Source organism: Maylandia zebra, linkage group LG16, assembly GCF_041146795.1.
Source record: "Maylandia zebra isolate NMK-2024a linkage group LG16, Mzebra_GT3a, whole genome shotgun sequence".
In the NCBI taxonomy this organism is placed as follows: domain Eukaryota; kingdom Metazoa; phylum Chordata; class Actinopteri; order Cichliformes; family Cichlidae; genus Maylandia; species Maylandia zebra.
The window spans coordinates 35,758,648-35,775,148 of NC_135182.1; the positions used below are offsets into that span (position 1 = coordinate 35,758,648).

General features: G+C 42.1%; 1 protein-coding gene across 2 annotated transcripts in view; it reads left to right on the forward strand.

The window, feature by feature from the left end:
• Positions 1–16,501, forward strand: part of lrp1bb (low density lipoprotein receptor-related protein 1Bb) — a 262,406-nt gene that overhangs the window by 131,217 nt on the left and 114,688 nt on the right. For both annotated transcript variants that reach the window (XM_076875387.1, XM_076875388.1), the window contains 9 exons: positions 798–1,017; positions 1,665–1,854; positions 2,937–3,059; positions 3,349–3,492; positions 5,006–5,131; positions 5,948–6,061; positions 10,389–10,469; positions 10,751–10,921; positions 13,418–13,600. In XM_076875387.1, coding sequence (XP_076731502.1) covers positions 798–1,017; positions 1,665–1,854; positions 2,937–3,059; positions 3,349–3,492; positions 5,006–5,131; positions 5,948–6,061; positions 10,389–10,469; positions 10,751–10,921; positions 13,418–13,600 — 1,352 coding nt within the window. The remainder of the gene's footprint in view (positions 1–797; positions 1,018–1,664; positions 1,855–2,936; positions 3,060–3,348; positions 3,493–5,005; positions 5,132–5,947; positions 6,062–10,388; positions 10,470–10,750; positions 10,922–13,417; positions 13,601–16,501) is intronic.

Here is a 16,501-nt window from a genome sequence, read left to right on the forward strand (position 1 = left end):
GACAGATGTTTGAGCACCGTGTAGCACATAAAATCGGTTCGAGGTCAGTAAGCACAACCAGAATTCATAAATAAGGCGCAATGTTGATTTTTGAGAAAATTAAAGCATTTTAAGTGCGCCTTATTGTGTGGAAAATATGGTAGTAATCAGGGCTGGGTGTGGCAAGAAAACTCAGCTTAGCAATGACGTTTTCACTGAGAGCCAGGTTTAAAGCTTTATTTCCCTTAACAAATGAAATCCCGATTTAAACTTTGTGTTTACTCGGGTTATCTTTGTGTTAGATTAAGATTTGTTTGATCTGAAATATGCAAGTGTGACAAATAACAAAAAGAAATCAATAAAAACAGGAAGGGGATAAATACTTTTGTAATGTGTTTGTCAGTACAGTTTGTGTTCCCTATAATGTTGCCTGCATGAATCAAACTGCATGAGAAAGATTCAGTGCCGGAGCCTCCCCATGGGCACTCGGAGCAAACCTCTGAAGACACTGTGACAAGAAATAGATCATTTTGAGAGAAGCTTGCAGATGCTGTCACATCTTCTGATTGATAAGTAATCAAAGCAGGAGGCTGCTTGTAGAGGGAGCAGCGAGCAAAACCATTTAACATCAGCGTGTCAGAAAGTAAGGGCAAAGATGAATGGGGAGCAGACGGCTGAAATGAACTGCTTAGTTTGAATATGAGGTGTGATCAGTGTCAGCGACAGCAAGTTGTGATCTACAGATGCCACCGATGCCGTGACACTGTTTGCTTTATCTCGCTGCTGGCACTGTATGTGTTCAATTCTGTGTGTGGTAGCTGGATGTACTGGACAGACTGGGAGGAAGATGAGGTCAACGACAGCATAGGGCGGATAGAAAAGGCCTGGATGGACGGATCCAACCGCCGCATTTTCGTCACCTCCAACATGCTGTGGCCCAACGGGCTGACGCTGGACCACAGCAGCAGCACGATGTACTGGTGCGACGCCTACTACGACCACATCGAGAAGATTCACCTAAATGGGACAGGAAGAATGGTATGTTACAGGCTTTCTTCTCAGGTGGTTATTAAACCGAGTTAGTCCACTTTAACAGAGTTTAACAGAGGGCCAGAAGGTGGACTTTAAATCACGATTTAAGTTCAAGATTGGGATCGTTTGTAGACCAGCTCATTCTCATTTTTTAGAATAATAGCATTTGGAAGGCAGTCGATTAATTTAGAGGCTACATTGTTGCCATGTTAAGGTTTGATCGACTGCGGATGAAAGCATCTGTCCCTTCTGGTCAGTTGTAAGGCTGTTTTCTGCACACGCTTCTTGCATTTCAGGGTTAGTGTCTACGTTTGCAGCAGTGCGACGCCTGAAACCTGCTCCTCTTCCCACAACAAGCATCCTTTCATCCCCATCCGCTCATCGACTCTACTGGCATATCACGCTAATTAATTATTTGCAAATGCTGTTTAATCAATGCCAAGATTCTAGCAAACATTATTATAAGCAGACGTTTCTGTGTGAATAAATTTGTGCAGTGAAATTGAATCACATTCATCATATACTGCCATCAAATAATCTTTAAGCCTGTATTCAAACAGCCAGACGCCCGTTTGAGATGACTGATTCCTCTGACGGTGTCTGTCTGTCGCTCTGACCTCGTGACCCTACTGACTGTTTGCTTCATGTTGCAGGTGGTGTACAGCGGGAAAGAACTAAACCATCCGTTCGGAATCTCTCATTACCGCAATTTCATCTTTTGGACCGAGTACATGAACGCTTCGGTGTTCCAGCTGGACTTGACCAACGGCGATATCACTCTGTTGCGGAGCGAGAGGCCGCCGCTGTTCGGCCTGCGTGTCTACGATGCGCAGAGTCAGCAAGGTTGGCTGCTTTCTCTTCATTTAGTCGTCATCCCGCCCTGACACAGAAAGTGGCTGTTTTGCACTGGAAATAGAACCTCCCCCTCCTGTGAATTCAGACATTTATAGCTCCTATAGCACTTTCCTTAATGGAGAGCACTTTATAAGATATATACACCAGAAAGTTGCGTATATGCCTATTGCTCTCAAATTTCACGGTATAAACCGGCACATTGATCAGCAGTGACAGTAGCTTTCAAATCACTTTGGGCTCCACTTTATGAAGTTAAATAAGATGACCAAGGTTTGGATGTCTTTGCTCTCTGCTGTAACAAATGATGATGGATTCCCGCTGTTAGCATGCTGAAAAGCAGAGATAGCAGAGGCATGGAACATGTCAGCAGAGAGCTTCGCTGGCCTCACAGGACGTCTTGCTTTTTGCTTCACATTAGGTCAATGCTGTTGTGTTGCTCTGAATGCAGAGGCCGTTGCAGTTAAAAGTCACTGTACTCTAAAAACTCTCACTTGGACATTAAAGTGGCTGCTATATGCACAGCCTCGCTCACGCCATGCAGAGACGTTTCTCTTTTGTTCATGCCACTGAATAGATTAATTGGCTGTCCGGTACTCTGAGTATTACTGATTGGCTCTTACAAAACCCAAAGCTTTATCTCATTGGCTCAGGCACTGCCTTTGGGTCCTGTGTTAAATGAAAGTGACAAAGGTGTCTCATGCCTTAACTTGATATGTGACTTTTTTCGATTGGAGAATGTCAGCTTTGTCCCGAAAGACAAATTATTCCTCCGAGAATGATAAAAATGTCAAATGTCTTTCACCCACACCGTTCCCAATAATTCACCTGACGTATGCTTATAGATCTCGCGGCATACACCTGGCATGTCTCTCTATGTGGGGGGAAAAGCTTTTGTACCAATGAAATGATTTATTTTGCTGCATTTAAAGGGTTTCCAGAAACTCTGATCTTTATTTCACAGATGGGAAAAAAAGGGGAAAACCAGGATAATACGGAGCTTAAAGTCAGCTTAGAAAATGTCGCTTTAAATGAGCAAGACACCATGCTGTGTTTGGGTTCTGTTTCTCCAGGTGACAACGCATGTAGTGTGAATTATGGGGGCTGTACTACCCTCTGCCTCGCCATCCCAGGAGGGAGAGTGTGTGCCTGCGCTGACAACCAGGTTCTGGAGAAGAACAATGTCACCTGTGCAGGTAGGAGGACGTAATGAATCAGACGAGCCCTAAGATCAGGTTGTCCCAGTGTAGTGTAATCCTGCCGCGTCCTGTGGGACAGGCTTCTTTTCAAATCTGCTAATAAACAAGTAAATACAGCTGAGGGAGGATCCCAGTGGGTTCCCACGCATGTACACATGAGGTTATGAAACATTAACACATTGTGCATGCTCGTTATTCGTTTTATATGCCAATATTTTCCCCTTAACACGTATTTCTTAGAAGGTGCGGGGCTAAAATGGCGTTTTCTCACTTGTGTCTCTCTCAGAAGCTTCCAGCAGTAGTTTAGAGCCACAGCGATGCAAAAGTGATGAGTTCCAGTGCCGTAATCAGCGGTGCATTCGGGCCTTGTGGAAGTGTGACGGAGATGATGACTGTCTGGATGGGAGTGACGAGGAGATCCAGAGCTGCTGTGAGGATCTCGGAATTAGTCTGCAGGCAACACACTGCACGCTAGCATGAAAAATGCACTGTCTGAACAGACACTGTACACAGTGATGCGGCCAAGCAAGCAAAGCCTCAGCTTTTCAGGGCTAATTCCCTCTGGCTGTCAGCTGCTGTGTTCTTAAATGTCACTGAAGTCGGGGTGTAAAGTGCTCCCCCTCCTCCACTTTCTACGTGCGTCCTTCTACAAATCAGTCGTGTAAACTCGATGTTAGATGGTTAAACATGGACTTTATTCTTTTTATTATTATTGTGTTTCAGATGGCAGCAGCACATCTTAAATACAGACCAGCCCTCCACTCTGTGTTAGCCATGAACTTTGCAATGGGTAGAGTTACAGCATGCAGAGAAACACTCATTTCTTTAGTATGATTAATGAGCGGTGAGGCTTAATGAGTTAGAATTATCAAAGTTAATGTTAAATATTAGCACTGATTTTTTTCTCTTTTTCATGATAAAGTCGCCTCAAATAAAACAAAAATCAGGCACTAAAACCAAAACCAACCACAAATACACTTGAGACCACTAAAGATGATATAGAGACTCCATTACTCTCAATTAAAGGACGAACCACCGAGGAGAAACATAAATGAGATTCCTCACACTCTGAAACATTATTACTCCTTTTATGGTTTTTAGTGCGGCTTGTTGTTGTATCAGTATGAAATTAGTTACATTGTGACCTTAATTAAGTCTCAGTGAAAAGCTGCAGATATACTGTATAAACAGGAAAGAGGTCCGATATTAAATAATATTGAAACTGAGACTCTGTGACTGTGAAACACTCGGATACGTCCCAAGCCGGTCATAAAGATGGCAGCCACATCTATTATGTTCTAAAATAAAGCCGATTACAATCTGCTCGTTCCTTCTCTGAATTCAAATGTTTTTGGCCAGCCGTGTCTGTTAGTGTAGCTCCGCTGCTCTGCTGTTTGACAGCTGGACTTGACTTAATATTTATACTTTGTGAACTTAAATAATATGAAACCATATGAAACCAAAACTACAAAGAAAGCTGCAGTGCTGATGAGGTTTGTCTTACTTTAAAGTTTTCTCACATTGATCAAATGTGAGTAAACAGCTTGTGAAGCACACGCTACCTGACAAAATGACGATCATGGATATTTTTGACTGGCACAGTACGGTCTCAGGTTTGGTTGGCGTGCGTCAGATAATTATGACCTTGGCTTTTGCAGTTCCCTCCCCTCCAGCTTTATTAAAGACCAAATAACACAATAAAACCTCACAGGTCGACAGTTCAGCACCTTTTGAACCCAGACTGCTCTGAAGGCAGGTCACGTCAGCGCTGAGTGACTTCGTGACAGTTCTTGAGTGGGTGCTGTCTGCAGTTTAGATTCTGCAACACTACAACACTAACATGTTACAACATGCAGTATTTGTCAGATACATTTTTTCATTCTTGTGTTCGTTCATTTGATTTTATTGACTGATCTGCTTTTTGTGCGGTGAACTCTTTGCAGACAACCACACTTGTCCCCTCAATCAGTTCAAATGCAGCAACAATCGCTGCATCCCCAAACGATGGCTCTGCGATGGGACAAACGACTGCGGCAACAACGAGGACGAGTCCAACAACACCTGCTCAGGTACGCACGGGCTGCTTTCACGTCGGGTTTAGATTTGGGGAGTTTTGGATGTCAGTCGTGTGCCATCTGTCAGCGCTGCTCGTCTGTGCTCGCTGGCTCATTTTCAGTCGTTTCACATTTTATCAAATATGATTAATTCTATGAATAAACGCTGATGTGAAACCGGTGATTTCAGGAAAACGTAGCGTGGTTACAGGTGCTTCTCCGATCAGTTTTGAGGACCGTTCAGCTATGTAAACTTCTCATCTGCACAGTAGGCCATGAAACATTTGTCTCTGACGTCTTTTGATAAAAATGTTCTCACTTCAGATGTGCTTTATTCTCTAAGACTTGAACACTGGTGTCAGGTGCTGTCAAGGCAGCCGTCACTGTAATATTTTGAGGCTGTGAAGGAGCGGCGGTACTGTGCAATCAATCTCATTGTTTAAGGGCGTTCTAGTATCAAAGACTTGGAGCATCTACGAGGACACTTACAGCATATCGCATTAGTCGTACTTCTCCGGAGCTTTTTATCCTCAGAGGATCGATCGATGAGCATTAGCCAGAAGATGACGAATGTTCCCCCGTCGGTGGATTGACACGCGTATCCCACATCAGCTGCTGTCACGAGTGTGACCACCAGCACGTAACTGACGGCCCATCAGCAACAGCGCGTTTTCCACGCCCGTCTTCAACCGCGCGATTGCGTGATAAAGGGTTTGCGCCGGCCTTACATTGACATTTGGGTGATCTAGTGACCATTAGAGTTGTTGTGCAGCCGCTACACTGACTTATGCAGGTGCGATTGAATTAAGTGGCCTCTTTCTTCTTCCTCAGCCCAGCCCTGTCAGGCAGAGCAGTTCTCCTGCCAGAACGGACGATGTATACCTCGCAGTTGGAGCTGTGATCGGGAGGACGACTGTGGGGATAAGTCTGATGAAATATCATGCGGTGAGTCACGCGTGCTTTTCCCCAGACGTCACTCAAACGTCACTCTGTGTGTGACCGAGTACGTTTGTCTTGGCTCTGTTTGATTAACAGCAACATGATGATTTCATTAAACACAAGTAAAATCATTTGGGGTCATTTTCTGTTACTTCTCACATTTAATATTAGTGAGATGTTTTAACTCTACCCTTTCAGGGCTGTAAATTTAATATGCTGAAATTTCAAAAATCTCTTTACAAATGTCAAATGTATACGATGCAGTTCCCACTTGGAGCTAAAAATATGTGCTAAGCTGTTCTCACTTCATAATATGATACAAGTTCTGCTGTTTTCACATTACTCCTTAATAGCACAGCATAGGGGAAATAAAAAAACACACAAGTACTTTTAAAAATATAATAAATTAATAAAATGTTGTTTTCTTTTTACAACAAAACAGCTCAGCTAGTGCGACAGGTATGAAAGAGATTTATGTAAAACAAATCAAACCAAAGCTAACAGACCTATGCAGCGTCTGTGCTGCTATACCTACACGGCTAGTGCAGTGTGGATGTTTGTACTGCTGCCTGTGGAGCTGCTGGAGGTTCAAAGACAAAGGAAGACTGATGCAGGGTGGATAGCAGGAAGCACAGGTGAACAATGTCAGCCAGCTGCCTGCTGAGGTAAAGGATTTTGTTTTAGTCAGTGGCTCCGGCCGGTCGGTGGTCCCTCGTTCGATCCCTTTAGTGTGGCTGCTTCCCAAAAGTAGCAGCTTAATGTCCAGGAGAGTTAAGGAGAGTAGAGAGATTTTGATCTGCTGGACAGTTTTAATGCAGTTTGAAAACATGAAGGTAGAAGAAGCTCAGAAGACATTTAACAACTGCAAAATTCTTGTGCATTTTTGTGACGTTTTAGAAAGGCGCTGCTTCATTCAGTGGACAGAGAGACTCAGTTATTGATGCTGTGTTCTCTGGACCAAGACCTAGACATGTCCTCACAAATGGCAGCAGCTTCGGTGGGTGGTGCTGGGTACAGTAGCTCACTGTTCTGTAGTCATGTCTCAGTGGTATTATACAATCTGTCAGCTTCACTTAGGGAAAGTTGTACTCTGTGTTCTGGGCTAATCCTAGAAGGCATAATAAAAATACATGGCATGCCATTATGACCCGAGCGCTTTGAGCTCTTTGAAGATGTATTTAACCTTTTATTGAAGCAGGGGAAAGGATGTCTGCAGCTACAAATTTCATACGTTTTCATCAGCGATGCTGAATTGGAAGCATACGTTTAAAAGGAGGTTTTAAGACTCGCTTTAATCACTATTTGTATGAAATCAGCCTTTAACAGTGATCGATGTTTGCCAAATGCTGCAGCGTGCTGTATCGCCTCAGCCTCCCTTTGTGTGTCCTAAGCCGCTTCAATATGCAGTCACAAACAGCCGGGTTGTAAGCAGTAATTAAAGTTCATGCTCGGCTTCATTCAATCATAATCAAGCTGTGCAGCAAAACATATTCTCTCCCGTACTGCTGTCTGAGCTTCCTCAGGCATTACTTCTCTGCAGGCGCTGCTCTGTGCAGCTCTGGCAGCTCACTTAGCTTCAGTGGAGCTACTGTGGGTTTAGGAACACCTGAAGCTCAGTGGTGGCCGCCTTAGAGATTGATACTAATTTGGATTTTGTTTGTCAGTAGTTTAGTAGTTGTCACACACCGTCTTCTACTGGGCGCTCGGTTCGCTCGCTGCTCTGTTCGCCGGCATTATTTATGGATGCCGGTGTTTTATTTTTAACAACGCTCACTGTTTACTCGAAACCTTCATTATTTATGTATGTCTCGTCTTCATTTTTAACGAATGTTAAATTCCAGCCAGACATGTGCCGTCGCTGAAACCTGACATTTTTGAGGAAAGCATCCTGTAGGACAGAAATATTATCTGTCTCCTCTGCAGCGCCTAAAAGTATTTCAGTCAACAAATCATTTCAAATATAGGCCTGTGTTTTATACTCAAGTCAATAAAGCTTCAGGCATCCAGGAATCATATCTCCGAGTCAGAAACACGGCTGGTGTCTGATGGGAATGAAAACGTTAACCTGACATTGTCACAATGTCACCTGCACACAGAGTCCACCGGACACTGTTTGATTATTCAGTCTTTTTCTAATTGTATCGTCATGAAATGTAATGTTGAACCGAGACGGAGCTCCTGGGTTTTTGCTGTTTCTCTGACTGCTGGTACAGTCTGACCTGGGACGTCCACTCCTGGAGGGACTGTGTTAACACCAGAGATGGGCAGTAACGCGTTACTGTAATCTGATTACTTTTTTCAAGTAACGAGTAAAGTAAGGGATTACTATTGCAAAAACGGTAATTAGATTACCGTTACTTTCCCGTAGGAACGCTGCGTTACTGCGTTACTAAAACCGTGATTTTTTTGCGAGAATGTCTCACGACAGTGACGTAAGCGAGTGCGACGTTCGTGACAACAGCTGTGTGCAGATCAACAATGGATCATATATCGAGTGTGGGAGAGAGAGTATGAGCGTGCAGCGTTTAAAGCGTGGAAGTACTGACCTTACTTTGAGTTTGATTCCATAAAAAGTGACAAAAACATTAGTGTCCGCTGTGCGTGGGAAGAAAACTTCTTTTTACAGCGAAAAAACCCCTAAACTTCCAACAAGCACCGAGTAGCTACGACGTAATGGGAAACTCACAGAGAAACTCGCGGATTCTTCCACTGACCGCTGCACACCTGCACCAGGGTAAACCTCCGCCTACCCCACTCCTGCTTTACAGGTGAAAATAGAGCAACAGGACCGCTGAGTCTTTGACTTTATTTATTTTCTGCTGTGTTTTACTTGCATCTATTTGAAAGACTGAGTGTAAACACAAAAAATATTTTATTTTATGAGCTGGAATGTGCAGAAAATAGCTTTAAATGTTAAACTAATTTCTTCCAGTCAGAGAATGTTGCATATAATTAAATTTTTGCTTGATGCATAAAGTTAAAAGATTAAAACTAATAAAACAAGTTTTAAAAAGAGACTTTTCCATTTGATTACATTTATATGATGGATTATGTAGAAAAAGTAGAATTGGGCTGAAAGATCTATCACTTTATCACCTATTCAGGTTGTAAATCGTGTTTTTAAAAAGTAACTAAGTAACTAAGTAATTAATTACTTTTGAAAATAAGTAATCTGTAAAGTAACGGGATTACTTTTTTGGGGAAGTAATCAGTAATTAGTTACTGATTATGTTTTTCAAGTAACTTGACCAACACTGGTTAACACTAGCATGAATGCTTTTATATTAGTTCATCAGGTGAATGTGATGTTGTTACCCTCTTGATCGAAGCAGTAAGAGTGTAAGTGTGTCATCAGCAGAAGAATCAGAAGGATGCTGGAATCATTCTTGATTCAAACATTATGTTCCTTTCCTAACATCACTTTAATCAGACAACTTTTTTCTGTTCTGTCAGATAATGCACTTTGTCACTGTGTGAAAGGGGTAAAAAACTAAAATGATGAAACGGCTAACCCAAGAGTCCCAAATGAACCCAAATGGGAATCTCTGGAAGGTCGCTGAGGTTAAAGCTATTACTAAAAAATCCCTACGGTTACGGATCTGTGGTGGAGACGGAAGATTAAACCTGAGCGTTGTGAGACACTGGGAACATCCTGCAGTCACGAATGTGAGCTGTCAGCAGATATATTTAAACTACAGCTTATCAATGTTAGTATCATTTAAAGTTATTCTTTAAGTCGGCTCCAGACTATCAGTGCATGTATGGAAAGACGTATAACAGTAATTAATATTTTTAATATTTTCAGTTTTATGGTCATGGACACCTTTAACAAACCTTCATATAAGAATTAACATGATAGTAACATCTATATTGAAGATGTTTCACCATGACTGAAATATCTCAGGACTAATGAATGAGTTTCCCTGCGATGTGTGCATCCATAAAGTGAGAAATATGATTTTAATCATTCTTGTTTTCCTGTTTTTCTTCCTCTAACTGAAACGTGCAGCTGCCTATAAAAACCTTTTTAGTTTATAGATTATTTTCATTATTCAACAGATTTATGAGACACAAGTCTTTCACTCACACTGTCGTCTTTGATTCCATACAGTGTGTTTGTTATTTTTTACATATAAAAATGTAATAGGATTATTTTTAAAAATTATTGGTATTGTTTTTGTTTTATTTTATATCATTTTCAGAGTCTAGGTCAGTGTTGAGTTTAGGACACAAACCTGATGTTTGCTATCACATTTTACAAGCACAGCTGATTGTTTGTGGCTTCGTGAAGCAAATATTTCTTTAATTTGAACTTATGTTTGTTTATGTGCAGTTTTCCCCACCTGTGAGCCCGTCACCCAGTTCAGCTGCTCCAGTGGACGATGCATCAGTGTGGAGTGGCACTGCGATTCAGGTGAAAGCATAAACTGGCTCTAACCTTGGCCAGTGGTAACTTTATTGTCCCCAGTGGGAAATTGGTTTGCAGTCTCTTCACACAGAGAGAGAGAAAAACAAACAAACAAACAAACAAACAAACACACACAAAGCCCAGAGAAAACAGCCCAAGTTTTTCATCAAAAAAGTGCATTGTGCAACGGCAACAGCCCTCATGGTTATAACCAGGATTACATATACCTTACACCCACCAGCGTTCATAACAATAATCTGTCACTGAACTTTTGTGCATGTGTGCAGATGACGACTGTGGAGACGGCAGCGATGAAGTGGGCTGCATCCAGTCTTGCTCCAATACCCACTTCCAGTGCTCCAATGGTCGCTGTATCCCCGACCACTGGGCCTGTGACGGCGACAACGACTGCGGTGACCTCAGCGACGAGACCTTAACCTGCAGAGGTGGACCTGCATGTAAGCGATGTCTGCGCAGCGTGTTAAAATGCTGATGAACAGGTTTTGAAATGACCGACACATCCTGTCTTCCATTTGTTCAAACAGCTAGTGTTAACCTGTTTATTTATAATACACCGTCATAGATTAAATCATCACACACGAGCTGCCTGTGCCACCTTCACGAGCGCTGATTTATATTTATTTGAGTGTGCAAATGATTTTAGTTGCAATTCGAATCAGCATTTAAATGTAGGTGTTGTAATTACAAGTTTAACAGCTAATCAGCTCGAGTCCACTAACTCTGTGTTCACACTGCTGTGTGACTAAATCTTATCTGCTCTGTGTGCGCGGGAATTTTACCATCAGGACTTGAATCGTTTAATCTAATTATCACACAAACCTTATGTAAGCTCCTAGAAAACTCACAGCTCGCTTGCTTGTCACTAGAATGTGTGCACCATTCATCAAACCATTTCCTGATGGGAGCTGCAGACGTCTCCTCCCCCTGTGTCTAATTCTGCCCCAGAGGCTTGAATTTGTCTCCGCTGTGCTTCTACTGTTAAATAGTTTTCTGTTTTTTCATTTAAGCATTAAGCCATCACATCCAAATCAACACACACGGAATATACAATAAGGTGAGCTTGAACCAGTGAGTCAGACACTATGTCTGACTATGGGTCAGCTGCTCAACAGAAGGTTGGTAGTTTGATCCCCGGGTCCTCCGGTGAGCACGGTCGTGTATCGTTGGGCGAGTTTTGCTTACCCACCCAACCATTCTTAAAACACAGGCTGTGCACGCCACAATTACACACACACACACACACACACACACACACACACACACACACACACTCGTTTTTTTTTTGGTAATTTATTTCAACATGTGAACAATTTACAAGTACATTTAGAAAAGAAAATAAGAAAGAAAAAAAATACTATACAAATTACATACAAAAAACGTTCTGATTAATTTACATGTTGAAAGGGAAGAAGTAAACACTTATTTAAATTATTGCCATAAATTATCAGTTAATATTTAGTTGCTTCCTTACTGATATCATTTGTAATAAAAATAGTGAACAGATTTCTGATATACTATATCCTGTAATATCACATCATGAATTTTTACATGACATTCACTTAATTTAAATATTTTCCTTTTCTTTATAGTTCGAGAAGATCATATTTTTATAACTCTTTTTGAACAGTTTTATGTTTGGACGTTGCTTTAATTCCATATTCAGTTTGTTCCATAGTTTCACTCCATGCACAGAAACACAAAAGCCTTTTCTTGTAGTGCGAACCTTCGTTGTTTTGAAGTTACAAAAACCCCTTAAATTATAACTTCCTTCTTTCAAAACAAACATACTCTGAATATTACCTGGCAGTTCTTTATTTTTTGCTTTGAATAGAATTTATGCTGTTTGGAATTTCACTCGATCGTCAATTTTTCAATATTTCAGACTGCAAAAATAGTGAGTTTGTACGTTCCTGTAACCTGCAGTGTGGATGATTCGAACTGCTTTTTTTGAAGAGTAAAAAGTGAATGTAATGTTTTATAGTTGTTGCCCCAGACCTCTGCACAATAGCTTAAGTATGGTGAAACCAGTGAACAGTAGAATATGAAGTGATGTTTGTCAAATACCTGCTTTGCCTTGTTTAGTGTTGCAATGCTTCGTGATACTTTGGAATGAATATCTCTTATGTGAGCTCTCAGTTGAGTTTTTCATCTGTTATTACCCCCAGAAATTTATTTTCACTGACTCTTTCAATATCAGCACCATTTATTTGAACCTTTGCGTTTGTATTTAAACCACTATTTCCAAATAATGTAAGTTTAGATTTTCATATCTTAGTGAGGACCTCTCACTGACATATGCTTTCCCTGTCCCCTTACTCTAACCATGAAGAGTGGATGTGTAACCCTGACCCTCAGCCTAACCCTAACCAGCCAACAGGGGACAAAGAAATTACACAAAATTCCTAACAAGCAAAACGGGACAAAAACTAACGAACAAAAAAGACCAGGCTCATCGGGGGAAGAGGAGGACCTCAGGGTGGACTTCGGTCCACAGAGGAACACTTAAACTTTTGTCCTTAAATGTCTTCAAACTGGTGGGCACAGCATTTTGTCCCCATAAGGACTGTTGGTCTCCACAAGTATAGCAGCATGCCTGTTTTCTGTCCTCACAAGGATGTCTAAACATGTGCACACACACACACACACGCAGCCGTCGTACCCGATTGTTTGATGAAACCCGTGTGTGTGATATACTAACCAGAGCGATTAAAGAAGACAGAAATATCTCGGACACATAAACCTTAAAGACTTGTGAAATAACTCCATTCTTCTCGGGGTGCTGACCTGTTATAGACGCCGCTGCCCGGCTCACTATCATAAATATTTGCCACCAATACGTCTCTTTTAAAATAAAGGTTAACTGCGAGGTTTTTGCCCGTGACACTTTGCTGTATATCTCAAAGGCATTCATTGTCAAATTAATTTTGTTTTAGTGTTGCCGCCGGTGATCGAGTGCAGTGCCGAGGAATTCCACTGCGTCACCGACGGGACCTGCATCCCGGAGCGCTGGAGCTGTGACGGCGATAAGGACTGTGAGGACGGGAGCGATGAGAAGGACTGCGAGGGCACGAAGAGGATGTGTGACCCCAAGGCTAAGTTCACCTGCAAAGATACAGGTAGTGAATACAGCGCAGTGTTAACAACGAGCTGTGAGTTAATGTGCAGGTGACAGGTAGAAACACACAGAGCGGTCCTGGAGGTGCCACCTCTGTGTTGGGGTCCTGTTGTTGTTGTAACTCAACAATTAACAATTGGGGCGACCGTGGCTCAGGGGGTTGGGAAGCGCATCTGTAACCGGAAGGTCGCCGGTTCGATCCCCAGGCTCTCTGTCCTGGTCGTTGTGTCCTTGGGCAAGACACTTCACCTACCGCCTGCTGGTGTTGGCCAGAGGGGCCGATGGTGCGATATGGCAGCCTGGCTTCTGTCAGTCTGCCCCAGGGCAGCTGTGGCTACAACCGTAGCTGCCTCCACCAGTGTGTGAATGAATAGTGGCATTGTAAAGCGCTTTGGGTGCCTTGAAAAGTGCTATATAAATGCAATCCATTATTATTATTAATGCAAACTGATGTTTCGTAGCTTTGAGATACTTTCCAGATTTTTTTGAATGTTTACACTTCATTAGTCAGCTGACAGTGATGCTGTGGGTCTGACTGCGGTAACATCGGGTCCTGAGGCATAAAAATTAAACTTGGCATGGATTTGAGTTCAGTAAGTAAACCTTTAAACAAGAGTGAACAATATTTGAATGAGTTATAAATGAATCTGAGCATCTGCGTGTGGTTCTTCAACCAATCAGAGTCTGTTTAAACCGTCCACGCACCCCGACTGAGCATCTACCTTCTTGTATTAAATGTAAGAAAAAGGGCAAAAACAAAAAAAGTCCTGCAGTCCTGGAATTTTCCACTTATCACTAAACGCTTTTCCTTTTCATTTTTGCTGCATGGTGACAGGTTGGCTAAAGCACACAGTTATTATTCTCTCTAGTTGCGCCGTGTCAGATCTCTGTTCACTCATGCAGTTTGTTCTGTCCTCCTCTGAAGAACACACTGCCCTCTCTGGAAATATTCAAAAAGGCCTTTCTAAAAGAGCCGGTCTTTGCAGCTCTGACGGATGAAGGAGAGCCAGAGATGAAGAGGATAATCTGAAGCAATGCAACAAAACAGCATCTAGCGTGATAGCAGCTTAAGCAAACTATGAAGTCAAGCTCAGGCACAATCTCAGTGACATCAGCTGATTCCTCAGTCGATATGCTTCAATGGATCAGATTTAGCTTCCCCACTGGTGCTGCACATGTGCAAACCAGTTCACAGCCCAGCTTTCCCTTCCTGCTCCCAGTTGGTGCACGTGACAGAAGCGTGTGCTCTTTTTTTACGCTGTCCATGTGTGAGTATAAAAAGCAAGCACGATATATACCACCAATTAGATCATTACTATAATGCAGTGAGATGCTTCACTTGACTGTGGTGCCTGCTATTAATACTACATATTAATAAGTAATGCTAATAGTACAAGCACAGTAATTTATCCAGAAGCACTTTTTTTTTGCATGAAATATCTAATCTCATGCCTTTAAATACAGTGTTTGATAAAGTATTCAGTCACAGGGAGGAGAGTCAGACATTTAAATGGGGGAAGGATTTATTCTCAATTTGAAACTTTTAGCCTGAGACAGTTTAATGAGGAACTTCTAGCCTGGAATCACTGCCAGATATTGCAGGAATAAATCTGGATTACAGTGCCTACTGTATACACTCCATGCATCCATTTATATGGGAGTGGATATAGTGTGTGCTTTTATCAGGGATCTTTACCTTTAGCATTACACTAAGTATTACAGTGTTGCTGTGCAGTCAGGATCACGTGGATGATATCAGCAAATATTCAGTTCAATTCAACTTTATTCATACAGCACCAAATCACAACACCAGTCGCCTCAAGGCGCTTTATACTGTAAGGTCGACCCTACAAATATGAAGCTCTTTATACACTAATTGGTGAGAAATGTTCAAATGCACACAGAAAACACTGTAAATGCACTCGTCTATTATTTAAAAGTGCATTTGCAGCCACACTGAGGACCATCTCAAGAGAGTAGCCATCTCTCATTTGTGGCTACGCTAACGTTTTGTTGAATTAAATATGAAACCTGATATTTTAGTAGGTTGGTTATATTTGGAAAGAAGATAAAAAAGTATTTCACCCTCAAATAAATAATAATAAGCAATAGCCACGTTTAATAAATCCACTCAGGAGGAGGTTTCCCCGTCGTGCCGCCCACTCTGAACAAAATCCGTTTCCCTCCTTTTACATCCTCGATCCATCCTCTGCTCGCAGACTGTGCGGTTTTCAGGCTGTGTCGTTCAAGGTGAAATTTTCAGGATGGAGATAATTCAATTACACAAATGATTAACCTCCTTGTCCATGTGCATTAGCACAAAAACAGCCCAACACAGCATCTGCGCCACAAGTGTCGAGCATATTTTACTCACGGAGAAGCGTTTGTATTTATCTTTGCAACTACGGTACCACTAAATGAGACATTTAGAACCTGACGGATTAAATCAGCAGCGTCGTGAGAATGAATTTTTATTTAAAAGCAAACATACGCAGTCGCGGCACCATCCCATGTCAGTTTGCACCGATCTGGCGCCAAACACGCCGGTGGGATCGAAAATGTGGAAAACATACAAGCTTTGAGTGATGCTGATACATCCCAGTGTCTCTGTTATTCACCCCCCTCGTGGTTCTACCTACATCTTCCTGCCCGCAATGAGGGATTTACCAATCAGGCTCCTTTGCACAGCACAGGGAATATTGATTGTATGTGGACTTTTTCATCGGTTTAAACACAAACCAGAGAGGCAGCTTGTTGACTGTGGCCTTCTGGGAATAATACATGGCGTTTGTTTTAAGGTTATGACAAAAGAACTGAGAAATCCGTCTCCCCCTGAATGCATCACTCAGCAGGGAGCTTTATTTCTGAATCCTGTGGAAATAAGGAGATTTCATCAGCTGGT